Genomic DNA, 27,695 nt, shown 5'->3' with positions numbered 1-27,695 from the left:
TGTAACACCCCGTTTATATAATAAATAAATAGACGAAATTAATGAATGAACCGTAGCCCTAAAACTAATAATTATATAGCAAGGTGTTGGTTTTGGGAAGCCAAATGCCATAAGACGGATTATTCGGGGGTCAAAGTATAAATTCGAGATTTATTTTGTAAAGATTTTAGAAGACAGTGGGATAATTAGTAAGTATTAGACCTAATATGAAAGGATTTATGAAAACAGGGAATAAAGAGTTAATTATTGACCTCATTTGAAAATAATTGTAGAGGGAGGGGCTACTTAGTAAAATATGGGACTTAATTTGTAAGGTATTTCCATGGATGGGGTTGAAATGGTAAAATATGGACTGAGTTTGAAAAGAGATTGGGAAGGACGGACCAAAGGTGTACAATGGACGAAAGTTTTATATGATCAGGTATTAAACCCGTCACTTTGCTTCACCATGCTAACCTTAACCCTAGAGAAAACCATCAGCCACCACCTTCACTACTCCCTTTCTCCATCCGACGCCACCGGGCCACCTGCCTGTTTGCCATCAAAATTCCATCTCCACTGTCGGCGACGAACGTAACCGAGGAAGAACCATCGAGAACGGTCAAATGAAGCGGTACCGACTGGAAATCGAAAATGTTGTGGCCGCCATCCTTCTTCTGTCCGACGTCTCTTCATCAGGAGTTGTGTCTCAGCCCCGTTGGCGTCACCGCTGCTCGTCTCCGTCGAAGACAAGGGTGTCGTCGGGCTCTAGACTTAAATTGCTGCTGTTAATCGCCGACAGCCATCGTTATGGTCGCTAGTATTGCCGCTGCCTTCACTGTTTCACGCCACCAGGTGGGCTGTGATTATATTTGTGGTGTGTGATGGATAGCTTAGTCGGACTCTAGACTTCAGTTGCTGCTGTTAATCACTGACAGCTATCGTTATGGTCGCTAGTACTGCCGCTGCCTTCACTGTTTCATGCCACCAGGTGGGCTGTGATTATATTTGTGGTGTGTGATGGATAGCTTAGTCGGCGATCGAGAGAAAAATCAACCATGGCAGCCGACCATGTGGTTGTTGCCCTAAAATAGTTTTCTGCCACCACAAGCCACCATGAGGTGGTGGATGTGTGAGTAAATCTTTGGATGAGTGTGTTTGTGAAGTTGTTTGCACAGTATATGGTCAGAAAATCAAGATCAGCCGCCACCACCACCGTGAGGTGGTGGCTACCACCAGGTGCCACCGCCGGCCACCATAAGGGTGGTTGTGTGTGTGTGTGTGTGTTTGTTTAGCATTATTGTGTGTGTTATTTTGGAGATTAGCATTGTAAAATGTAATTAGAAATATGAATAATGAAAAGAAACTCTAACCACCACCATGAGGTGGTGGATGCCGCATCCTGCCGCCACGAACCGCTGTGTTGGGTGGCGGTGTGCTTTTGCTTGCGTGTAGTTGATGTTGGGTTTTGAGCATTCTAACACTCCTATGGTGTACATGCAACCCTATAAACCTTGGATCTATGTTTTCTCTATTATACATGCAAATATTAACTATTCCAAGGTTTCATCCTAACTAGCATATTATGAAGCACCTATACTACAAAGTTCTAGTTAGATAACATACCTTTTGATGTAGCTTGATGTCTTCAAGCTTTAAGAGCTTAGCCCCAATAGTGTGGAAGCCTCAAATGGAATCACAAATCACCAAAACACCTTGGAAGAACTTGAGAGAATATGTATGCACACTAAAATCGGCTCACTCTTATTTTCACACACTTGTGCCAATTTTGTGAGCCAAGGACCCCTTTATATATTATGGAGGATTAGGGTTACATCCATGTAAACCCTAATACCCATGACCTTTCATTTACATAGGATCCATGGGTTAAAAGCTCCATGGACCATCCATGAAAGCTTAGCCCAACCTAAATGAACTTGGCCCATTCCATATATATAAGAGTCCATATTTAATTAGTTCTTTTTGATCACTTAATTAATTCTAAATTAAATCTTGATCAATACTAATTAAATAATATGATTCCATATTAATATATTAGAACTTATAATATATTAATATAAATCATAAATATACTATTCTCAAAAGACTATCCATATAAATTGTGCCGGTGAAGTGCAACCCAAATGGACCATGTCGGGTCGGGTCAAGTACATACCAAATATAGTTATGGACTTAGACATTAATCCAACAGTCTCCCACTTGGATAAGTCTAAAACTATTATTGAGTATGACTTCAAAACCTAACTGGCAATCGTAGCTCTTAAAGCCGCTGTCGAACTCTGACCTTGTCAATGAATTGTCCATTAGATAAGGGATCATATATTCCTCCATTCTAGATATCATATGGACTGAGACATGGATTATAATCATTCTCTCTGTCCATTTGTTGTTTCCCGATTTTCGATTTATGATGACTGACTGATTGAACAAATCAAATCAGTCCTGGCTTGGCCAAGCACTCACATGTGTCATCGCTAAATCATCGAGGGGCCCACATATATCTCTTTTATCCCGAAGGTAAAAGGAATGGATAAACTTCGACTCATATGGCTTGTTCTACTACTTGTTGAATCATACACAAAGGCACGTTTTATAACATCGAGTTACCAAATGTGTTTTCGTGCAATCAATGTATAACCAACTCATAGTAACAACTCATATCTCTAGGTTTGAAGAATATAAGATATTATCGTCTCATGATCACTCGTGATAAAATCCATGAAGTGATTCAAATGAGCGCGGGTTGAATCCAATACTCAGAACTTATGAGCACTCATGAGTGTTGTAGCACCACTTTGTCCACCAACTTGGACCTCTACAAACCAACCCATGACAGTCTTGATTCATATCTACTTCCAACATATGACCGACTGTAGATGGTTTGAATAACTTAATCATTCAGGAAGAGCGACTTAGTTATTCTGGAAGTCAAAACATGCAAAGTGAAACACAAGAATAAATGAATCAAATATGGTATCAAACCCTATGAATATAAATAAACACTTTTATTTATCACCATACTGATTACTCATTATTCATTGTTTCAGTTTTATCAACTTTATACTTGAATTAAAAATACTAGTTGTCCCATGCTCCAAGCATGTACACTATGTTTTTCTTAAACAATAGCTTTGCCATACACCAAGTATGCACTCTATGTTTGTCTATGATCCTTACTTTGTGAAATAAACCAATTGAACATAATTTCAATGATTCTAATTTCACACTCCCAAATCCTTATCGAAAAATGTGAGAATTTCAAATTCCTATCATTTATCGAAATCTGTTTAGATTTTAAACTTATATGCACTGACTCTCTTGTAATGAATATGTACAAAGTCACAAAGACTTGTCAACAGTCATTATAAGGTATTCCAATGGAGATCAACTCCATGGAAACTAAGTCTCATATTCAAAGTACATTGCTTTGGACATGCTTCTTGCATTAAGTTTTCTAATCTTACACAGATAACTTCCACCTATGGAGACAACTCCATATTCTCATTTTGACTATCACTTCTGAATAAGAGATGCCTCTTTTCAGAATATGTCAATATGGTCCTTCCAAAATTAGCACTATACTTCCAACTGTCCCTGAGCAACCAATCTTTGGTAAACCTCAGATTGTCCTCGACAATTGCTTAATCATTTTAGTCATATCCAATTCTAGACCTTTTCCCTTCTTAATGCCTCTGGGCATTTGGAAAAATTTAGAAATGACAAATATTATAGCACATGCAATCGATCCTGTACCCAAAGCAAATGGTACACGATTCATGATGACTCACATAAAGACATTTAGTCATATCCAATTCTAGACCTTTTCCCTTCTTAATGCCTCTGGGCATTTGGAAAAATTTAGAAATGACAAATATTATAGCACATGCAATCGATCCTGTACCCAAAGCAAATGGTACACGATTCATGATGACTCACATAAAGACATGATTCTAGACCAGTCTTTTGCTACAATATTTTTATTTGCCATGTTTTCAAAATTTGACTATGAAGAGGGATGTCGTAATCATAATCGAATTTTGAGAACGCAATATATAGAATTTCCTTAAGTTGAACCAATCCAACATGAAATTCATATATATATATATATATATATATATATATATATATATATATATTCTTGACTAAAGATGATTAAGGTCTCAATCTAAGCCTTTAGAACTGAAATGAAGTATATCCTCTCCCTTAATTATAGCAAAACAACTTTTTCAATCCCTGCAGCCTCACGAATTGAAACTTTTGTTTTCTATAATTTACATTGCTAACTTGCAACACTAACAATAATTATCATGCTCCCACTAACATGATGATTATTAGCATAACACTTATGCTCCCACTAGCTTTGACATGTACTCAGAAATCAGCTGGACTTCTAGAAATCAATACTTTATTGACTTTCTTACCAAAGTTCAGATTTCTGATATGATATGCTTTGATAAAACTTTATCAAAATCATACACCTTTCCTTAGATAGCATGCATGTGTGTCTAAACAATTTCAGAACTATGAAAAGGGATGCCGTAATCATAGTCTCAATTGTTTAGACCTTTTGCCATCTGCTTCAAATCTACTTTGTGGAAGTGTTTCCTCACCATCATTTTCATGAATCGGAGAGAAACCTTATGACCCTTAGATTTTATGGTGTATGTGTTCTTATCCATGTGAATCGTCAAAACCATAGTTACAAGACAAGGATAATGACAAATCCAAACTCATATGGACTGAACTTATGCAATCTTAACTTCTTGCTACCTGGCAGTACAGGGCCTACCATTGCTTCCAAGTTGTTATGCAACCAATTGAGAACTTTCAGAACTCCTATGCAAAGCCAACTTTAACTGGAATGGGCACAGAATATGTCAACACGATAGGTTATAAACCTCAAGTCGTGTGCTAGTGAAGAACCTCAGGTTTTATTCTTTATTAGTTCTTGAAATTCTTTTTAGGATCTTTAAGACTCCCACTATCCTCTTGACATATAAGACTATCTTGCCAAATATTCAAGAGATAGTGCGGATTCTTTATCAAGACAAACACTTCACACAATTGGCCTTAGTTGGTCTTTGTTTTATCCAAAACATCACAACTTACCAATTTCAAATGTACAAGAGTAGGACACTTTTACTCTTACATTTGACAAGTGTTTTAAACCTTTCTTTAAGATATGTCACTCAAGTTACAATCTTGGAGTATGACTCTAAGAATTGTTTTGGAACGAAGTATCACTCATCTTCCTGATCTAACCATTTCAACAATTCATGACTCCTCTTCTTAGTCATAAGAATGCACTAAGATGACCTTTGGAGGACTAATTGTGATATGATTTCTAAATCATTAAGATGATCACAAACATGATACTAAAGTACTCTCCCATCTTTTCAGATTTGAGAAACTTTTATCTTTCTGCCTAATTTGATTCTTCCCATTCGTTCTACCATACATTGAGACTTTTCCAATGTTTCAGAATTATACTTAAACTTGTAAGTATAACCATATTTACTAAACTTTAGTAAATCAAATAGTCTTAACGAGCTTTGTGGTGGACATGACCAGTGCACAAGAATGTGTACTCGATCCCTTTAGTCCTTCACTTGACTCACACATCCATGTGAACAAGTAATTAGTCTTGATTTTCCAATGCTTGAAAGTTCTCATTCATAATACTATTCAACTTGCATGATTCCAAGTTTCGGTCCAATTGAAACTTGGGCGATGAGGAACTTTCCTGATTTGGTAAATTTAGACACTACCACAAATGAAAGAATCAAATCCATTTTCCAATATTGCTGTCAGTGGAATCATATAAGCAACGATTTTCCACAAATGCCATTGTAAGGATACTTCAAATAAACAAAATTAAACAATTTTCTTTTATTTTAAAACTTTGCGGAAAAACTTATCCTTACAATCCACATGGAAAATTGTTGTTATCTATTCCTTAGCAATATATCATAACTTCTTAAGCAACTGCTCAAAATTCTGATGCGATCGAAATCCACCTTCGCGATCAGAATCAGCATATACTTCCTTTAAGATTTCTCTCTATTCTTTGATTCTTAAAACATCAACATGTGACCCAGTCACATCATGTAATGAGGATCTCAGAATAGAACTTAACAGAGTTAGATAATGGGCTCTACCTGATGTAGAGTCAAACTTATTGACTTTAACATCCTTAGGTAAATTTGGCAGCTTTGCAATCAACGCCCCTTCCTTTGGCAAAATAAACATATGGACCCTTTGGTAATGGGACTATCTCAGACTTAGCCATTCTTTTTACCATTTGGTCAACCGGGTTGACTATGGCCAATCCCTTTCCATTGGGAAGAGAATGCTTTTTCTGGATTTCCAGTGTCACCATTGTCACTGTCCATAAAGTTTTTGGGAAGTTGATCTTCTAATCAAATTTGCTTTACTATCGTTCCAAATCATTGTTGATTCAGCAGCACCAAGCAAATAGATATGATCATTAAGGTTATTTCATATTCTGTTTCATAGTAGTCTCAAAGGAACTCACTATGTGACTTAGAAAGTGATTGAACATCCAACTTTCTCAAGACTTTGACACCCAACTCTCCCGGCTTGTCAATATGTGACTTCATCTCTAAGATGTGATCACACATAGACCTTGCTTGCCATTAGGGCTTGAGTGACCTTGAACTTGTGGGTTAGGGAGAATAATTGGAGGAGGTGGAGGAAGAGAAGTATGACTTCCATGAGCCAAACTCGGGAAGTCATATTCATTAGGAAATCTTGGTTTGGGAAGATCATTGTTGTCTAAACCAGACATCAACAATGGGAGAAATTCACGTAAAGTTGATTTAAGTCCTTAATATAACACCCAATATGATATATTAAGGCTAGGACCCAACAAACTATTTTATAACTTGGAAGAGGGATGCCGTAATCCAAGCTATAAAATATTTGAAGGTAGGTGAATGACGATTCACCAATTTCCACCAAGATAAACGAAATGTATTATTAGGTTTTAATTGGTTTTGAAACTCCTAGATTCTTTTGAGATTCATTGAACTTTTCAATGGCATGTTTCAATCTCGAGTGTGCCCTTCAGGTTTTGTGACTGGGATGCCGAGGATCACAAAACAAGGTGTGAAGTAACCATGCAAATATACTTGGTACCCTTAATATTTACCCCTCAATCGATGTGCCGGTTAACCACACACGCTCCAACGATACTATGATAAACATTAAGTTACCCTTTGCCTACCTTGTTAAGTCCAGGTTAGTGTGCCGGTTAACCACACACGCTCCACTAACAGCTTAAACAAAGTGCAAAGTGTAATTTCATGGATTAGCACCTTATTCACATTTTCCTAAGTAACTAAGATTGGGAATTTATAAGTGTTTAGTTACTTAGTATTTATCATTATACTTATAATGAAGGGAGAATTATAGTCCTTGTCCTACCTGTTCGGCTAACGACCCTCCACCGGTCAAGGAAGCGGTGAGTGAGAGTGGACACCCATTAAACTGCCATTTTATAGGCAGTAACCTTATACCCCCCTTATAGACCGGCTTCGTGAATGAGGCCTACTAATGGTAAGACGACTTGCTCTTATACATATAATATATTAAACTTTTAATATTATAATAGTATAAGGGTGTATTTTAGACATTTAAAATATTTGGTGGTTTAATCTATTAATTAAACTAGACTTTTAATTTATTTAAACTCAAACCATATATTTATGGATTTAATAATACTCTTTTAACTAAACGCTTTAATTAACTATTAATAAAGTCCATAAGAGTTAAGTTGAACTATTCAACAAAACATCATAATTCCAATTATTAAACTCAAAATTAAAACCATTTAATTAATTGTTTAAATTACGAACCCAAGAGTTTTAGAATTCAATTCTTTTTTTCATAAAAAAACTTTTCTCAAATTCCAAAACTTGAGGGCAAGTTTTGTAATTCTTAAAAACCTTTGGATTCCATAACTTATGGAATTAATGGTGTTTTATGATGAAACTTTCCATGTTCCATAACTTAAGAACAAGTTATGAAATTCTTTAAAACATTAACACCAAATTTTGTAACTCCATAAAAACTTTGAATCAAATTTTTTTTTAAAAAAAAAACTTTCATATCCATAACTTATGGAAGTTTCAAAAACCCTTAAGATCACAACTTTAAAAAAAACTTTTGAGCTCCAAAATTTTATGACAAAATTTGTAACTCCTTAAAACATTTAGATCAAACTTTTAAAACTAATAAAATAATCATATCATTTTATCTTTTACTAAATTTGACCTAATTCAACTCATATAACAAATTATTCAAATTTTACAAATAATTCGTTTTTCACAAAACAAGTAATTATCTTAAAATTTGACAAACGTCATTTTTTTCCCTTTCTTTTTCAACTTGAAAATAAAACATTTGCATCAATATAACAGAAAACAACCCATGGCTCTGATACCACTGTTGGGTTTTGAGCATTCTAACACTCATATGGTGTACATGCAACCCTATAAACCTTGGATCTATGTTTTCTCTATTATACATGCAAATATTAACTATTCCAAGGTTTCATCCTAACTAGCATATTATGAAGCACCTATACTACAAAGTTCTAGTTAGATGACATACCTTTTGATGTAGCTTGATGTCTTCAAGCTTTAAGAGCTTAGCCCCAATAGTGTGGAAGCCTCAAATGGAATCACAAATCACCAAAACACCTTGGAAGAACTTGAGAGAATATGTATGCACACTAAAATCGGCCCACTCTTATTTTCACACACTTGTGCCAATTTTGTGAGCCAAGGACCCCTTTATATATTATGGAGGATTAGGGTTACATCCATGTAAACCCTAATACCCATGACCTTTCATTTACATAGGATCCATGGGTTAAAAGCTCCATGGACCATCCATGAAAGCTTAGCCCAACCTAAATGAACTTGGCCCATTCCATATATATAAGAGTCCATATTTAATTAGTTCTTTTTGATCACTTAATTAATTCTAAATTAATTCTTGATCAATACTAATTAAATAATATGATTCCATATTAATATATTAGAACTTATAATATATTAATATAAATCATAAATATACTATTCTCAAAAGACTATCCATATAAATTGTGCCGGTGAAGTGCAACCCAAATGGACCATGCCGGGTCGGGCCAAGTACATACCAAATATAGTTATGGACTTAGACATTAATCCAACAGTTGATTTTTTGGATGCTTGGACAAAATGGACTAGAAACCCTAACCACCACCGTGAGGTGGTGGCCGCCACCGTGAGCCGCCATTGACCACCACTACTCGAGGTAGTAGTGGGTGGTGCCCGACTAGCAAAACCCTAATGGGCGTAATAAACCCTAATTGATCTAAGGACTTGGTTTTGGGCCTATTGGGATATGAATGGGTTGGAAACCCTAATTAGGGTTTAGAAAACCCTAATTTTGGATATATGGGCCTTGGACTTATCGGGACCCCTATTTGGGCCATTGGAATGGAGTTGTGAATTATACCCAATCACACCATATGTCTTATCTAGTAGAATGATGGACTTAATGGATTAAGTCCCTAATGGGTTAAGTGAGAAACACTTAACCCTAATTATCATTATATATGAAACCCTAATTTCACTTGGGCTTTATGTTGGGCCTTTCTATTGGGCTTTGGTGATTGGGACAATATTAGGCCATCCAAGAACAATCAAATGAACTAGAATAATTTATGGGCTTTAGGGTAAGGCCCATGTAAGGGGTTTGGGCCCAATTTGGAAAATTGGGCCATAGATGGGCCATAGTTTGGGCATTAATGATTATATGATATAGGGCCATTAGAATGTCCAATGTTGGACTGGAATAAATGGTTGGGCCTTAGAATAAGACCATGTAAAGTTTTTGGCCTAATTTGGAAAATTAGGCCATATGTTGGGCTTTGATTCCTAGTTTGACTTTTGGGCCTTTGGATTGGGCCTTGGGCTTGAATCAAGCCAAGATGGGGTAATGTAGCATGTTACTCCAAGGACTTATGGTTATGTGTTGGGACCCAATTATTAATTGGGTGATGTTTTGATATTGACAGTTCGGGAATCTGTCATCCAACAGCTGGGATTGTGTCTACGGGACTTCAGTAGTGTGAGGTGAGTTACCTTCCAGTAGAAGTGGGTCTACAGCCACAATACCGGCCCACTAGTGGGGAAACCGTGGTCTGATCTCTGACCCGCGTATCTACCATATACGCTAAATAACTCGCATGTCCGTGCTGAATGTACTGTCGAGCCCTGGTAGCTAACAAAACCCTCAATATATCAATCCAAAAACCCTCAGAGTCGAGCACACACTAGACCGAACACCCGAACAAAACTCAATTCTTGACTAGAACCCCAACCTGGTTCTCCAAATTCTTCTATCAAGCACTAAGAAGGCGCGTTTCTCATTCTGGGGAGTTTTATCGAACCCCCAACTAACACAACCCTCAAACCAAACAGCCATTTGGGCCTCCTTTCTCCCTGTCGGGATGTGAAACTTATCCCCGTTTCAAAACCGCTCCCGCTTCTGCATCCCGGGGTAACTCTCCCCCACTTAGATTCGACTAATCCTTCACAATATATGAAAATTAGAGGATTCCCAATCCTTCTCACTTCGCAACGATCGATCCAATGACAACCAACTCCTTCCAACTAGTTCTCCATTACTAGCCAATCCCAAATGTTCACACACATCTAAAAGCTAGATGAACACTTCTTGAATCCCAGTGAAACCGACAGTCCCTAATGCTTGAATGATCCCACCCAAATCCTAAAGACCAAAATATAGTTGCTCCAACCAATACCTCAGCAACGAGCTACTTCCCTTGGCGCTTTCATCCGCCAATCAATAACGGTTACTAAAACCACTGAATCCTGACAATGCTGAAAAACCAACCTGTGGGATCCTGTCCACAGACCTCCCACATAATACCCCTCTTCCCAAGGTGCTTCAAACAACTCTCCCGCTCTCGGATCTAGAAATCATTTCATTCAAGGTTCTCACCCTGACTCACTCACCAGCTTGATCATCGACAGCTGAAATGCGGTAGCTGAAGCAACCTCTGCCCTAAATCGGGCTACAAACTACTCCCACGACATAGTCTACAATCCCAAAAGTGGAATAGATCGCGCAATCAAACCTTACCGCCTGATACAAGAAATCCAAGGCGAGTTCCTATGGGTTGGGGCGGTAATCGCGTACGCATCACAAAATACTCATGCCACATCGACCTACCTACGCTCACCATCACTGAAATACTGCCACCAACCCCTGCGACCCATGGACCCCGGGCTGGAAATACCACTTGACCCTGGGTCACAAGCCTGCTCACGCCTGTAGACTCGGAAAACTGAAACGGTACAAACCTTGTCATAGGTGATAAAATTCCAATCCATCAATCAACCATTCTACTTCCCATCCTCTAATGACTCCCTGAACTCTAACTACCTACAATCCTTTGAAAATAAAATTCTCCTAACACTTATAATGACCTAACGACTCATGAAGTTCCGCAACACATAGATCAAACAAAACAGGTAACCAACCCGTAGATGTTGCTTACCCATACTCAACGAGATTCCAAGGCAAGACAAATACCGATCAAGGACAATTTACCATAATATTATTACAGAATGGGGGTTTCCAATTATATACCTGAGATTTCTTGCGGCTCGACTTTGACCTCCTGAGGAATGATGACCGTTGGAATCCGAATTCCTTCCGCCTCCAACGTAGGACAGTCGGACCTGAAATGACATGGCTATTGACAGTGAAAGCATATCTGATCCTTCTTGGAATCCCGTTGCACATGCCCTCTCTCTCCATACTTGTAACACTTGAAGTTGATACAAGCAAATCTGCAGGTTCCCCCACACTTGTCATACACCTCCTGACCCTCCTGACTTCTAGTACCCAGGTCCGCAGCCTCCAACTTTCCGTGCTTTTCTGAAAAGTCTCTCCTCCTCCTTCCTAATTGTGACCCTACAATCGGCACTCCCCAAGTAGTCATCCCAGCAGCAATGTCTCTCACAGTGTGCAGAATTGCAATTTGCTCCCCGAGCTTGGCGATCACCCTGGTCGTGACCCGCTTCACGATACCGAACAATTCTTCTTGCAAAATCTGAGATACCTCCACGGGAATCATCTTCCTCATTTGATCAACGGAGAATACTGGCCTATCCTGGCCGCTAGCTCCTCCCCTGTCGTTGTTACAGTTGTTGAAGCTGTTGCGGCAGCCGTCTCAGCAGTGGCTGTATAACGCTCGTCAAAGTACTCAACCATGGCGGTCTTAATAGACCCAAACACCTCCGGAATCTGACCCTGGACTATCTCAATCACCTCCTCCTGGATAATCTCCATGACGCAATCCTCTGTCAATGTTAGCCTATCCTGGCTGCCAGCTCCTGATCCTGACCCGGATCCGGCCTCAAATCATCTCGTAACCACCATACTGGAAATACATACCAGGAAGATATCAAACATTCCATGCAACAATGGAAAACCAACTACCAACAAAACCCTAGGGATTGTGACTTTCTTGCTACGCGTACGGGTCCATACTACCTTCCACACCTACCCATATTTGTCTCAAGTATCATCACAACGCCCTAACAATATACAACTTGCAAGGCTCTGTTACGCGAGTGTTTCCTCCAATTCACTCAAACCAAGGCTTCGATACCAACTTGCAACACTCATAAAAATCATGCCAAATTTAAACCTGTTTTTTAAAACATTTCCAAACCAATGATTATTACAAAACTTGTTTTCAAAATAGTATAATGTCAGAGTATCCCAGAATCAAATCATAAATTAATAAAATATGAGGAGCTGTACGATCACGCCTTCGCCTTCTCGCAATCATCAGAAGTACCTGAAACAATAATCGATATATGTAAGCTCGAAGGCTTAGTGAGTTACCCCCAAAATATCAATGCCATAAAACACATCAATAACATATAAGCAAACATCATGCATAATGAGCCATCAGTCTGAATGGACCACCTCCCAGTCCTCAGTCTATCTGGACCGCTCTCCGAGCCTTCGACACGTCTGGACCGCCCTCCTCGGGGCCTTCAGCCTATCCGGACCGCTCGCCGGGGCTTTGGCCTCTGACTAATTTGCCCAGCTCGAGCCTGCAGTCTATCTGGTCCGCTCTGGGTGTCTTGGCCTACAGCACACAACAGGACCTGCCTCAACCCAATCCCAATCCCAACAAACATGTGCACATAAATATCATACGCTAGCATGCAATAACAGATAGTCATACATATCTAACCGATCTCTAACATAACAACCATCCTATAACCAGGATATCAATCTAACAGATTACTAACATGGCAACCATCCTAAAACCAGGATGAAATCTAATAGATCAACAACATAGCAACCATCCTAAAACCAGGATGCCCATCATAGAGGGTCGACCTTGGTGCCGTAGACCCTGTTGATATAGTGAGGAGAACTCACCTCATAAGTAGCTCGATGATAATACAGTCAACTCCTCCAAACACCACTCCAAACACCAACACCTATAACCACCAATGGTCCATTCCCGTAAATTCCCAAATTACCAAAATGCCCTTAGAAGTCAAACTACTCAACCCTTGGTCAAAGTCAAAGTCAAAGTCAACGGTCAAGGTCAACAGTCCATGTTGACCCAGCTCGTCGAGTACAGTATACCGACTTGTCGAGTTCGTCCAGAACTCACAGACTCATAAATCCCTAGTCGACTCGCCGAGTTTCCAGGCAACTCGCCGAGTCCAAGCGTGTCCAAAAGTCGGGAAAATGCTAACCGACTCGTCAAGTCGTTGCAATGACTTGCCGATTCCATGCAGAAACCAAACTCAGGCAATCTTCATCCGACTCATCGAGTTGACCAATCAACTCGTCGAGTCCCTTCAGTCCAACACTCATTCAGACGATTTTAAGCTACTATAAAGCTCCATATTGCAGATCAAGCTTCCCAAGGCATGTTTATCAAGTAAAGTTGCAAACTTTACGTGCATGCAAGGTGTTGAAGGCCAAAATCAAACTAAAGAAGAGGTTCTAGGTGAGAAGAAGGCATTATATTGCTAAAGGCTGGAACTTTATAACTATAAGGGGCTAAAGGAGTCCAGATCTGAAGTTACAACTTCAGATCTTGTCCCAATCTGGAAATACAACCACAATACATCAAAAGAGTTCTAAACCCATGAAACATCTAGCTAATGGAGAGCCAAGGTAACAACTTGTTACCTTCAAAGTGATGCTAAGATGAAGTAGAACTCGGATCCACAACCTCTCTTTGCTCCAACTTCTTGTACTTCAAGCTCTTCCCACCACAATCCACCTTCCAAGCTTAATATCACACCAAAATGAAATATAAGCAACGATTTAGGGTTTCTGGACTCATAAGGGGCTGTAAGGGAGGCTAAGGGGTAAGTGACCCTTAAATAGGGTGCAAAATCCCGGGGATTAGGGTTTCTCATTCCAACTCCAACTCTTCGAGTCGGGTTCACCAACTCGTCGAGTTGGTTACTTAAGCCACGTGGCCAAATGCGTCCCTACTCGACGAGTCGAGGCACCAACTCGTCGAGTAGATCTTCTGAGATGGACATAAAACTGTAAAATTATATGCCTGGGAGTCGAGGTGTTACACCAATCTCAATTAAAATCCCAAAATACCCTTAAGGTTAAACTTGGTCAAAGTCAAAGTCAAACTGGTCAAACCAACTAAGTTAATTGAGTCAACCCAACCGAGTCAACTCAACCGAATCAACTCAGAGTGAGTACGCGGGGCGTACTCCGAAGGTACACTAGGCGTACTCGCGTCTTCGCATGCTAAGCACCATCGGGGTAGTTGACCCCGTACGAAGGGCATACTCCCAGTACATGGGGCGTACTCCTAGAAGCCAAAACATTCATTAAGAGCTTAATGGCTTAAGATCTTACGTCCATATTTCAAATCCATGGCTAAAATACTCTTAGGAGTCATAAAGTCTCCAACTTTATGACTTATCATGTCCAATAAGTGCTTAACTCAAGGTCTTAATCCATTAAGACCTTCTAAATGATGCATGGAGCAAAACTAACCATTTGGAACCCATTTTTATGACTCAAGACCCTTCCAAAGGTCCGAAAGGACGACTTAATGGGTCAAGAACATGCTTTGTTCAAGAATCATCATTTTGGGACCTAAAAGAGAGTTTAAAGAGCAAAAACCTAGATCTACAAGATGGAGTGGCAAAGATGCAAGCTTTATACATTTTAGAGGTTGCAAACAAGCTAGAAATCCCAGATCTACAATGCACTCCACTCCAAGATCTTCATATCACCTTCTTCTTTCTTCAAAAACCACTCCAAACTCTCTTAAAGGCTCACAATTTTGGTCTTTCTTGCTCTAGGGTTGCTTGAGGGTCGAAATCTCTAAAAGAGGTTGTGTAAGAATAGAGTTTGTGTCCATAAAGATGCTTAAATATGAGCCAAGACCCTAAAATTAGGGTTTGCATGCCAACCACGTACGCCCCGCGTACGAAGTGTACGCCCAGCGTACTAAGGCGCGCCTTAGTACGCTTAGTGTACAAACACGTACGCATGGCGTACTCAAACTTCCAGATTTTACCAAATTGCCACTATGGGCCCTTTTCCACACTTTCTTACACTTAGGGACCAACCATGCAATATAATTAAATTATAGGGTTTAAATTAGAAGTACCTTATCATCGGGGTGTTACATCTTACTTTGATCTATTGGAGCTTCCCTCAGGTAGTGATGTTACCAGATGGAATAGATTTCTGCCTATAAAAGTTAACATTAACATGCTTCCTACTAGTTGCAATCTGGATAGTAGATGTGTTGATGTGGATTCAGCGATATGCCCGTGTTGTCGTGTTGAGAAAGAGGATGTCAACCGTTTGTTATTAAAATTCAGTTTGGATCGTCAACTTTGGCAAAAGGTTGTTGTTTCGATCCCTCAGTTTGAATCTTATCAATATTTGTTGCAATGGATTGATAACCATTCTGTGATTAACTTTCGAAGGGTGATTATAGAGATGGTTTGTGGCACTTTGATCTGGGTTCTTTGGACATACGGAAACACACTTATATTTTAGGAACGTGATCTAAAAAAGAGAGCTTATGTTTGATTTCATTGTTTCCTTTTCGTTTAATTGGTTTTGCAATATGATTCATAAGATTAGAAAGAATTGGAATGAGAGGATGAAAAACCCCCTCATGAACTAATTGGTTGTTTTCTTGCTAGCTTCTAGCTAGCGTTTTTTAATACATATAGCCGCTCAAAAAAATAAGTTATTCCAACAACAGCAACATCAGTAACAACGATTATATTTTGTTATAAAATCAATATAAATGTTAATAATAATGTGAATTAAATAAAGAAACACATTTGGATGATATAGGATACCACATTAACATACGAGAAATTAAATATTCCCCTACTTATTCTTCCTACTCATATTCTTATCACTTTTAGACGACGACAAATATAATAAAAATTTGCTAATTTTATTAAATATGACAAGTCACAATTTTAAATGTGTAGAAAGATGGTAAAAAAAAATAGAAGGGTATTTGATTTATCTTTTAACATAATATGAATTAATATTATCAAATATATAAAAGTAGTATCCCACTTCGAGCGATTACATATAAGCTATAAATAATTATTTGGTATATTTTTCTCAACAGAGAAGATATGGAAGGTCACATTTTATATTTGAAAAAGGTTAAAGGTTAATGTCACATCGTAAGTTTTAATTTGTTGTTATTCTAATTCTAATTATAAATCAATAATATTTTTTTATAATTATATTATTGTGGGTTTTAATTCGGTGAAGAGGTATTTAATATATTATATCTATCATGACATCCAATATAATAAAAAAAATTCGTCTATGTTTCCGATCTATCGATACTCGATGACAGAAACCCACAACGGAAACCACATAGAATTAAACATAGAAAAATAATTGATTCAGTTAGAAAATAATAAGTGATTTAAAAACAAATTAAAAATTATTAACAAGACATTAACCTATCCAAAAATTGATTTGTAGAAAGTAGAAACCAACAATCTCTTAATAATTTAAGTTGTTTCTTTAACAAAACGGTTTCCTTTAAAAATATAAAGTACAAACGCATATTCTTTGTTTAGCTTTTGTCCCCCATTTTACTCAAAAGGAAGGACAAACAACTCCCACTCTACTTCCTATTAATGAATATTGTCACAAAAGCCCTTAATTTGCATAATTTGTAGATTTTACCTCAAATTCATTTTTATATCTATTAATGCCTAATGTTTTTGTGGCTTTTGTCATAAATTTATTTTAACAGTCTAAGCTACAAGACCATCACTTTTTTATTCTTAAACTTTTAAAAGTTTACATACATAAAAGTTACAGAATGAGACATCTCACGAAACACGTAACTAGCATCCTCTATAGCAAATTAACGTACCACAAACATAAATACTGCGACAGAGAGATTACAAACTAAAAATATCTCCCCCTGTCCATATGTGCATATCACCACAACCATCACATTGAAATTTATTCAAAAACATAAATAGATAATTTAAACCCTAAACCCAAAACACACACACAAGTGACACGTCATGGAATTCACAAATGATCAAACCGGATCCACCCAGTTTTTTTTTTTACCCGGACCACCCTCTCGATCCGCCCGAGGAGTGACCGTTCAACCGGTCAAGCACCGCATTAAAATCAACCGTCTGCCCGGTTTCATCCAACCTCTGAATCACACTCATAACATGGTCACCCCTATACCCCATGCTTACCAACTTCTCCACCACTTCATTGTACGGATGATTTGGTGTAAACCGTTGTGTAGGACGCATAACTTGCTGCGGGTTTTGAGAATAACCGGGTTGCGGGAAATGACCAATTTGGTTTGAATGTTGTTGTTGAGGATGTGGGACCCTTCCCGGTTCACCATCATACATCATGTAGCCAGGCGGCGGCGGCCCACCGGCGGCATACCCGTCGCCTGGCGTTCCTCCGAACGCGGGCTTCAGATGCTGCGGTGGTTGCTGTGGCTGAGGTGGCGGCGGCGGCGTTTGGACAGGTCCACCGTACGCGTATGTCATGGCTTGGCTAGAGCCGGGCGGTGGACCGCCAGGGCCACCGGTGTAAGGCATACTTTGCGGGAGTGGTTCAATGGGGCCAGCATTGTGGTACTGCGGGTAGACTTGAGGTGATGACGGTCTGGACCCAGACCCAGGTTGTACCTGTACCTGGGCCCATTGTGGTTGTGGTTGATACTGTGGCTGTGGTTGTAACTGTGACTGTTGTTGTGGCTGATACTGTGGTTGTGGTTGTGACTGTGGTTGTGGTACTTGAGGGTGCATATATTGGGCCGTGGGAGTGGGAGTGGGGGCTGGAGGTAGATAATAGCCCTGTGGTTGTGGTTGTGGTGCAGGTTGGGGTGGAGCTACCTGACTGGGTAGGGCTAGGGCTAATTGTTGACTTTGTGGGTCGGGTAAATTTTCGGTTTTTTTAGTATCGGGTGTTGAAGATCGTTCCTCATTTTGTTGTGAGTTATGACTTGATGATGATTCTTTGTGTGCAAGTTGAAGTTTCGCTAGTTCCTTTTGGGTATCCGCAAGTTCTTGTTTATCTCTCAAAATTTGTACCGATCTGTGTACCTGTATCAATAATCATACCATAAAAATTGTTACGTTTTGTTTCGTCAAATACAGTAAAACCTGTTTTGTTTTGTCTAGACTGTATTACACCGGATAACAGTACAATTTGCTTTTGATGTCATATCAAAAACAGTAAAACCTATTTTGTTTTGTCATGTGTACTACACTGGATAATAGTACAATTTGTTTTTGATGTTGCATCAAAGACAGTAAAACTTGTACTACACTCGATAATAGTACATTTTGTTTTTGATGTTGCATCAAAGACAGAAAAACTTGTACTACACTCGATAATAGTACAATTTGTTTTTGATGTTGCATCAAAGATACAGTAAAACCTGTTCTGTTTTCATCTGTATAGACTGTTGTGATTGAAACTGACCTCTTGAAGATGTTTTTCGAGAAACTTAAGCTTAACTTCGGATTCACCATGATCACGTGTCAAATCAGAGCGCATTTCCCCAATTGATTTATCAAGATTGTAGCAATAAAGCTCGAGTTGTGATAGACGTGAACTAAGCCCCTCAAGAAAACGCATAAGATTGTCTGTATGTTTCTTCATAGACCTCTCGACAGCTGAAATAAGCACTTCTTGGTTGCCAGAATCATCAGGTGGACTGTATGAAGAACCAGGGAATACCGATGTTCTTGCCATTCTGCTTTTGTGGAATTCCTGCTAAAAAAATTGGATTTTAAGCCATTAACGTTTTCATTTTCTATCATGGATACAAAGCAATAATCTGCAAATTTTACCACAATCAAGACTTTAAGCTATACATCAATCTTCGAAACTTATATTGCAAGAATCATAGTATTAAGAAGTATAATTTCACTTAACGAACAACCGAAATCATACGATCCTTACTTAGAAAGTTATACCTTCCAAATTCAATAACTATAATCAAAGAAAGCATAGATTGTTCATAAGAAAGCAAATCGAAAAACCCATGTATCAAGAAAACCCTAAAAAGTGAATTAAACAATTCATCAAGAAGCGATATGGATTTAGAGAATTAGAGTTGCATACTTTAGCGGGATTAGTGACGATCGCGGAATCAGAGTGATTTCCGTTAGAACCTTCTTGATTAGCGTAATCTTCGTATGAACAAAGAATATCGTCTGATGCAAAATCAAACCCTTTTGAAGATCCAGAAGCCATCCAGCGAAACAAGATCAACTGAGACCCAAAATCAAGTTACCCAAAAGCAGAAAAACCCTTAAATCAACTAGGGTTTGATGATAATCGAAAAGAAAGATGAGATAATAAAGGGCGAGTTCCTTCGATTGTAGGCAAGAAGGGGGTAAACAGGAAGGTTCGTGATATATCTTGGTGTGGTGCTTAAGATAGAGAACGTTTTATATATGGGGTTTTTGATTGATTGAAGATTTGATTTTTCTTTTGTTTTGTTTGGGGAAAATGTGAATTCATGTAAAAGTAAACCGAAGAATATGTTGGGGTAAGAGCTTGGATAAGAATTGAAATTGAAATTAATTAATAATTCATCTAATCAACACCCTTACTTTCTCTTTTTTAATCTTATTTAAACTTTGCGAAAACTTTTCCATGTGACATATTATGAATATTTATGATATCGAATATAAATTTTTAAACAGTTTATATATTTAAAATTATATTTTTTGGTCTAAAAGAATTTAAAGTTTTAATTTTAAACTGATGGACATATATCTGTCAGTACTGAAACCCTTTAGCATATTGAAAATATTTATTTATCATTGATTAAACAAACACAAGATCAAATCTTTTATGGAAATGCACAACTTGTTGGTTAAAATTCGTCAAAAATAAATGGTCTTGATGGTTGCTTACGTGGTATTTCAATTTAATAACACCGACCATCTTTTGTTGCCACATCACACAGAAAAAAAAAATTTATGTATAATACTTTTCATACTATTTTTTTTGTCCTAAAATAAGAACATTGATTTCATTTTTGTCCTAATTTTTTTTTTTTTTTTATAGAAAACCCCTATTAAGGTTGTGCTATAAGTACCCTTACTAATTTTACCCCATTAACATCAATCAAATCAACTTTTTACTTTTGATTTCACATTATTTTTTTCTTTTTCTTTTTTTTTTCTTTTTGTTTTTGATTTTTTTTCCTTTTATTTTATATTTTATTATTATTATCATTATTATTATTATTATTATTTTAATAATAAAAAAAAATTCGGACAACATTTTAAATTTCGGATGACATTTTAAAATTCGGTAAACATTATAAATTCGCACGACATTATAAAATTTGAACGACTTTTTTGTCCGTAATTAAAAAATATAAAAAAATATTTAAAAACCGATTTTATATAGCCGTTTGAATTTATAATATCGTCCGAATGTTAAAATTTTGTGCGAAAATAATAATAATAATAATAATAATAATAATAATAATTAAAAAAGAATTAAAAATAACAAAAAAAACAAAATAGGAAAAAAACAAAAAAAAACAACAAAAGACAAAAAATCAAATCAAGGGGGTGGAATTGGAAAATGAAGGGGGTATTTATAGAAAACCCCTATTAAATATTACATGATTAATTTGATGCTTAAATAAATTATTTTAAAAAATAATTAAAAATATAAAGATATTATGAAAAATGAAACAGCAAACCAAATGATAGTAATTAAAAGTCAAAGCTATTTTGGAAAAGTATTTTAATTACTTTGTTTATTACGTCATCATCGTGTATTAAGAATGAAACAATGTAAAGTTTGGTACTTTGGTACCAAAGGAGTCAAAGTCTATTGACACTTTGTTATCAAAATAACTAAATGTTTCTAGCTAAGTTATACAATGTTGCTCTCTCTATCTTTTTAAGATTGATCGGTTCATGTATCTTCCTAGATATAGGTAGAATTAACCAAAAGGTTTGTAGCTAAGTTATACAATGTTGCATCGTCCTAGGTATAGGTAGAATTAAGAAATAATTTATGAGTAGATTAGATAGATTGTTCAAAAAAAATTCCGAATAAAATAAGGTTTTTAATGTTTATATAAACATGATAAACTTTGTTCGGTTAAAAAGAAAATTGAGAAATGATTCGTTATCATGACCAAAAAAAGGATATAAATAGTGGTGAATTCAAAATTTTGATTGGTTCACAAAAATTCATATATAATTTTTTGGTTTGGTCAAAAAATAATTTTAAGTACCGATAACAAGAAAATATTAAATTACAAGAAAAGAATTGAATTACATACTATAATAATCTTTAGTATTTTTCATCTTTTGGGAAAGATCAATCACATAACATTGGTTATACTTTTTTTTCAACATAATCAGCTTGGAAATTAAGATTTATAATATTAAAAATTTAAAACTAAAAACTAGTTAAAAAATTATCTAGAAAAAGAAACAAAAGACAAAAATAGGCATATTTTACTAAATTAAAAAAATTATCCAAATTCAATTGTAATATATATAATAAATTTCAAGCCATTCGGGACATGTGCCCCTACACTCTTCTACTAGCATCCGCCCAGGATACAAATGTCATTGCGTACTAAAATATAATTAGGTTTGCTCGAACTTAAAAAAACAGAAAAAATTACTGAATCACTTGTTAGATGAGAAGTGGAACACATATCCATGTACCACAAAATCTCTTGTGGTTGAAATTGCAAGATGTGAAAAGAAGCCTCGAGCTTGGTAGGTATCATTAGGTTCCTATACATAGAAGTATTTTTGGTTGTGAGGTGGGCGTGTGGAGTGTAATGTTGAGTTGTGGAACCTTATTCGCCTTTTTAACCCTATATCCACTAGGCAAACCAAGCAATGTCGTAGTTTTCGTGGGTTGGTTCCTATATCAGAATTGACTTCAATTTATTTTATGGGCTAGTTTTCGTTAGTGTTTCTGGCCTTGGCTCTGTTGATAGTTTTAAGTCAGCTAATTAGTATTTATATTCCATGAATTCATATAAACTAATGTACCGAAGTCATTCGGCAGAATCAATAAAATCTATTTATCTGATAGTTTCATTTTATTTACTTCTTTTTATAGTTTATTTTAGCACATTCAATCTCATTTTAGTTAATCTTCATGCATATTTTCTCTTTTTGTTATTTTTCTCCTTTACCGGGTGCTTTCCAGTCTTTTGAGCTTATTTGCAGGATTTACTGAAGACTATTCGTTACTGGAGGTATGGAAGGAGTACGGGACAATTGGAGGCTTGTGGGTTGCTTGTGAACTTGAGGTGGTGCAATTGGGCTCGGTGTCAATATAAGCGAGAAGCGCGTTGGGCTTAATCTTTGGACAAGGACTCGAGCTATGGAGGATTGAAGGAGCGTTGGATCATCATTGGAGGCTTTGGAATAGCACAATTGGGCTCCCAAGAGTTGTGCATGTGAGTTGGAGCATAAATTAGAAGATTGGGCTGGATTGCTATTTTAATGGGCCAAGGCATGCATTCAGCGTGACCCACGCGGTCCGCGTGGAACCATACGCGGACCGTGTGAATAGTGGTGAAGTGAACCCGGGTTTTGACTTGTTGACTCTATTTGTGGAAGGTTGGTGGGTAGCTTTTGGGAACTTTTTGAATCCGGAAATGAATCCCTTTTACTGGAGATTTGAATCATTTTTTTCAACATGAACACTTGGAAGGAGGACTCCGTTTTTTGCTCTCAAGAAGGCTTTGGAAGAATTGGATGATTTAGAAGATTGGTGTAATTTCTTTCCATCATGCAACTAGAACAATGTTTGGTACCATTAAACTATATTGTATTTCTTTAATCTTGGCCATGCTTGGCTAAATTCTCATTTGGTTGATTAGGGTTTAATCCCATGGATGATTGGTTGTTTTGAAGACTATTATTACCTTGTGTTTGAAGTTTATGGAAATGTTCTCTAGTTAAACATCTTTTTATATTTGTTTATCTTTGATCATGAGCTTAGAAGAATAAACATATATTTTTGTTGATCAATTTCTTGGTTAAGTAATGGACTTTGAGATTGGTAAGCAACAAATGGTTTCTATGTTTGTTTTCCTTTCATTTAAACCATGTGAATATTTCCTCCATAATGATAATGTAAGCATTTGATTATCTTATGGACTTGGTAACTCTTAGAACTCAAAGCTAATTGATTTTCATAAGATTATATGCTTCATTGATTTTGTGACTTTAATTAAGGGAATGTGTTAGAGCTCCTCTAACCATTTTAATATCTAAGAAGAGTTGAGGTAATTTGTGCTTATGAATTGCTATAGCCAAGTTAAACTAATTCACAAGATTTACTCCATTTAGTCTAATGGTAAGTCAACTATGTCATCCATGTGGTGTATCCCAAAATCAACCAATTTCACTTCATTGAATTTAATCAAATCTTTTACTTGTCTATTTGTCATATTTACATTCTAGCTAGTTTTAAATTTGTCAAACAATCCAAAAGAATTAAACCCCCCCCCCCTCCATTTTACTTTTACTTTTGTTTTACAAGTACTTGAACAAGTGATTTACATAGAGACTTAAATTGAACCAATCTCTGTGGATACGATCCCTTTACCACTATACACTATTTTAGTGTGTAATATTTAGGTTATTTATTTTGTTGGCCTCGACAACCACCAAATTTTGGCGCCGTTGCCAGGGATTGGTTTATTTTTAATCAATTTGTTTCTCTATGCCCAGATCTCAACGTATAGGTGCTTTGATTTATAATCCAGAAATTGAAAAAGAAGCAAGACGTTTGGCGAAGGAAAAGAGAATAGAACGTGGTCAAATGTCACAACTAGCATTTTGGCTAGGAAATTTTGTCCTCATGTAAGCAATAACTATTGTAAGACTTGTGCTAACACATCAAAAGTGTACTTTATGGTTCCTAATGGACCATGGAAAGATAGAGTGCAAATCTCTCCAAGTATGTGAAATCTCTCACAATTCTCTCCAAGTATGTGAAATATCTCCCAATTCTCTCCAAGTATGTGAAATCTCTCCCAAATCTCTCCAAGTATGTGGAATCTCTCCCAAATCTCTCTACGTACGTTCCTCAGTCGAAAACAGCCCAACACCGAAGGAGAAAACCCAAAAGGAACCCTCTTGGTCCGGAACCCTCTTGGTCCGGAATGCCTTCTAAAGAACCGAGAGGAGCCCCATCTTCATAACCTTCCCTTTTGCTCCGGAATTTATGCGCTCCAGAATATTCCTTTTTGCTCCGGAAGTCCTTGCGCCACTCCGGAAGTTCTCGCATCATCGTTCCGGACAATTCGTTTGGAGCCTTCGTGTCCGCTTCGGAAAGTACCACCTCGCAACCTCGGAAGAATTGGGTCCGGACCAGAGCTGACTCCGGAAGTAAGGATTGACTCCGGAATCCCACTCCGGAACTTGAGAAGAGCTTCGGAACTTTTGACCTGACACCGGATCCAAGAAGAGCACTCCGAAAATATGAACCCAACTTCGGACCCTCGCATACCTAACCCTCCACTCCGGAAATTGGAGACTAACTCCGGAATTTAAGGCTTGACTCCGGAACATTAAGGAAAGCTTCAAATCCATCAAGTCAATTCCGGAACTTGATTATATCCTTCGGAACTCACCTAAAAGGCTTCGGAACTCATGCTTTGACTCCGGAATTTGCCCTTAGGCTCCGAATTTCGAATCATGTCATCCTTCCATCATTTTAAGATATATTCCTAACACATAAAATGTGAATAAGACAAAAGCCTTTGACTTTAGGATGTGACATTTCATCAAGTTCCAATGTTATCACGGATAAACATGCAATATCCACCAGGTAACCAAGCACATCTCCTCACTCCCTTATCCCTTTGGGAGCAAAACCCATTCTTTATTCTTCCATCAAAAGCATAGGCACGTTCTGTGAACTCCTAAGATGCTCCAAGAGCACAGCAAGGATCTTGCTGGAAGCAAAATTTCTCAAATCTTCCCTGGCGTTTTTCTAAAGTAAGTTCTCCACTCATCTAAGATTTTATATAATTTTCAAGATGAATCCATATTATTTTATTCATAATAATATGTGATAATCAACCTTAGGACAACATTCTTCCCAGAGGAGTTCCCCATCTCAACCAAATGTTTAAGCTTGAGATCTTCACTCCATAACTCCAAACAACGCCTCAACCAACTCAAGGTGAGCTTCATACCCCTACTTTTTCGAGATTTCTATTGTTTTTGGGGTAGAATACAAGTCAAAGTCTTGTGTAAATCATGATTTATTTTCTTATTGTGTATGCATGCCATCTTACATGTGTTTAAGTATGAAAACTCTTGTAAATAGTCCAAAAACTCGAGATTTTGGTTAAGTCTTAAGAGTTTGGATTATATCTCACAAATCACGTTTGGAATCAAGAACTAGTATGCTACCAAGTATAAGTCACGAAAGTTTTATAACAAGAACTATGAGGATTTATTTTAATATTTGCTTAAACAAGTTGTTGGGCAAAATATTTTGAAAATGATTAAAGTATGGACATAATAATATTTTGGATCAATTTTGGCCAAACATAAATACAAGGGTTATCTTGGAATATTATGTCATACTCATGAATGTTTACCAAATTAACAAACTATTGTGATTATTTATAAATATTTAATATAAATAATTTCATCAAGGAAAATATACGAAAACAGAGTTTTTATGACAAAAATATTTGCATGTCATAAACTGCTGTCGTAAAACCTCCAAGAACATAAGTAATGTTCTATAAGTCATAAAACAGAAAATGCGTGTCATAACTGGCAGTTATAAATTTGTACAAATTATAACTTGACACTTTTTCTCCTGACTAAAATGACTTATTTTTCAATAAACGAAAAGGAACGAACACGAGCACCCAGTTAACGAGCACAATCAACGATATGGAACGAGAACGATATTTCTATTCAATGAGTATGAATTTCATTATTTATCTAACAAATAATGGATCTCTAACGATTGCTCAAAAGATTGTTAATATTCTAGTCAGACAAATCTCAAAAGTACCTAAATATAAAAATATTAGTGTACGTCTAAAGTCCTGTAAGGAGTTATAGCCAGAGTCTCCTGGAGGGAGAACGGGAATTTGTGTATAGATCTATACGGGGTTGACACCCCGCACCTTCGCTGTCCGCTACAGCTAGACAGGCCAGTCTAGGGTGACAAATGTCTTTTCCAAAACTAGGGCGTCTGAGAAACGCCAAAACAGGCACTCCGTCAGATTAGTATGGTTATAACGACTCACTAGAATATGTTATGTCATTTAGAAATTTATGCATGGAAAAACCTCATAAATAAATTTTGGCCCGTTGGGTTGACTGTCCTATACATGATAGGTGATGGCCCGCATTTGTTGAGTCGACTGTCCCTTTTCATCGCGTAGAATGTCCACAGTTGCCATGTTGATCCTTTCTCCTAACAAGTATAGAGTCTAAATACAGCTATTTTACAAATTAAAAAGCATGGGACTCTATGAAAAACGTTTGTAAACGATTTTGAAAACGATTAACTAACCCACACATATACACAGCTGGAAATAGAACTTACGAATATTTTATAGCAGAAAATATAGGATTTTCTGGAGAAAACGATTTCTACGATTTCGATAACGATAAACTAGAACGCACACTCAATTTTACTCGATAAGGGGAACAAGATTTTCAACCATATTATCTTTTTAAAAATAAAGGATTTTTCTGGAAACGGTTGACTATTACTATTCAAAAGAACTATTCTCGGACACAGCTCGCTTTTACAAATTTACTCTACTTTTCAAAATAATTCCTTAAAAGGATGAACAAAAGCAATGACATGCACACACATATCCATGATTTTCAAGGCAAGACTTCAAACGATTTCATAGAAAATATCGGATTTTCTGAAAGTACAATGAGAACGATTTCTAAACAAGTGTAAACGATTTTATACAAAAATGCTTATGAACTCACCAACTTTTTAGTTGACGCTTTTCAAAACGACTTGTATTCTCAGGGATCAGGTAAGCAGGTAACAAGGGACGCGGATCCAAGACTATTTAGCTGTAA

The 27,695-nt window shown here is 37.1% G+C and overlaps 1 protein-coding gene across 2 annotated transcripts; it reads right to left on the bottom strand.

The window, feature by feature from the left end:
• Positions 1 to 17,355: 17,355 nt before the first annotated feature.
• LOC145129836 (uncharacterized) lies at positions 17,356 to 20,104 on the bottom strand. 2 transcript variants are annotated; one of them, XM_079064646.1, is made up of 3 exons: positions 19,729 to 20,104; positions 19,084 to 19,377; positions 17,356 to 18,701 (listed from the first exon to the last, which is right to left on the bottom strand). In XM_079064646.1, the coding sequence occupies exons 1-3, from the start codon at positions 19,858 to 19,860 to the stop codon at positions 17,694 to 17,696; spliced, it is 1,434 nt and encodes a 477-aa protein (XP_078920772.1). In that variant the 5' UTR covers positions 19,861 to 20,104; the 3' UTR covers positions 17,356 to 17,693. The 2 variants fall into 2 exon arrangements, with proteins under 2 accessions (XP_078920772.1, XP_078920773.1); XM_079064647.1 differs by having other exon boundaries at positions 19,084 to 19,374; positions 19,729 to 20,103.
• Positions 20,105 to 27,695: the final 7,591 nt, after the last annotated feature.

The sequence above is a fragment of the Lactuca virosa genome, chromosome 8 (assembly GCF_052849685.1).
Source record: "Lactuca virosa cultivar CGN04683 chromosome 8, Lactuca_virosa_CGN04683_v6, whole genome shotgun sequence".
NCBI lineage: Eukaryota > Viridiplantae > Streptophyta > Magnoliopsida > Asterales > Asteraceae > Lactuca > Lactuca virosa.
Note: the sequence above shows the minus strand (reverse complement) of the source record. Positions and strands in the feature narration are given on the sequence as shown.

Excerpts from the sequence above, each read along its gene's own strand:
- LOC145129836 (XM_079064646.1), bottom strand. The coding sequence starts at position 19,860 with ATGGCTTCTGGATCTTCAAAAGGGTTTGATTTTGCATCAGACGATATT. Across the intron at positions 19,378-19,728 it reads TCGTCACTAATCCCGCTAAA|CAGGAATTCCACAAAAGCAG; the intron begins GTATGCAACTCT and ends CAATTTTTTTAG. Across the intron at positions 18,702-19,083 it reads TCGAAAAACATCTTCAAGAG|GTACACAGATCGGTACAAAT; the intron begins GTCAGTTTCAAT and ends TTATTGATACAG.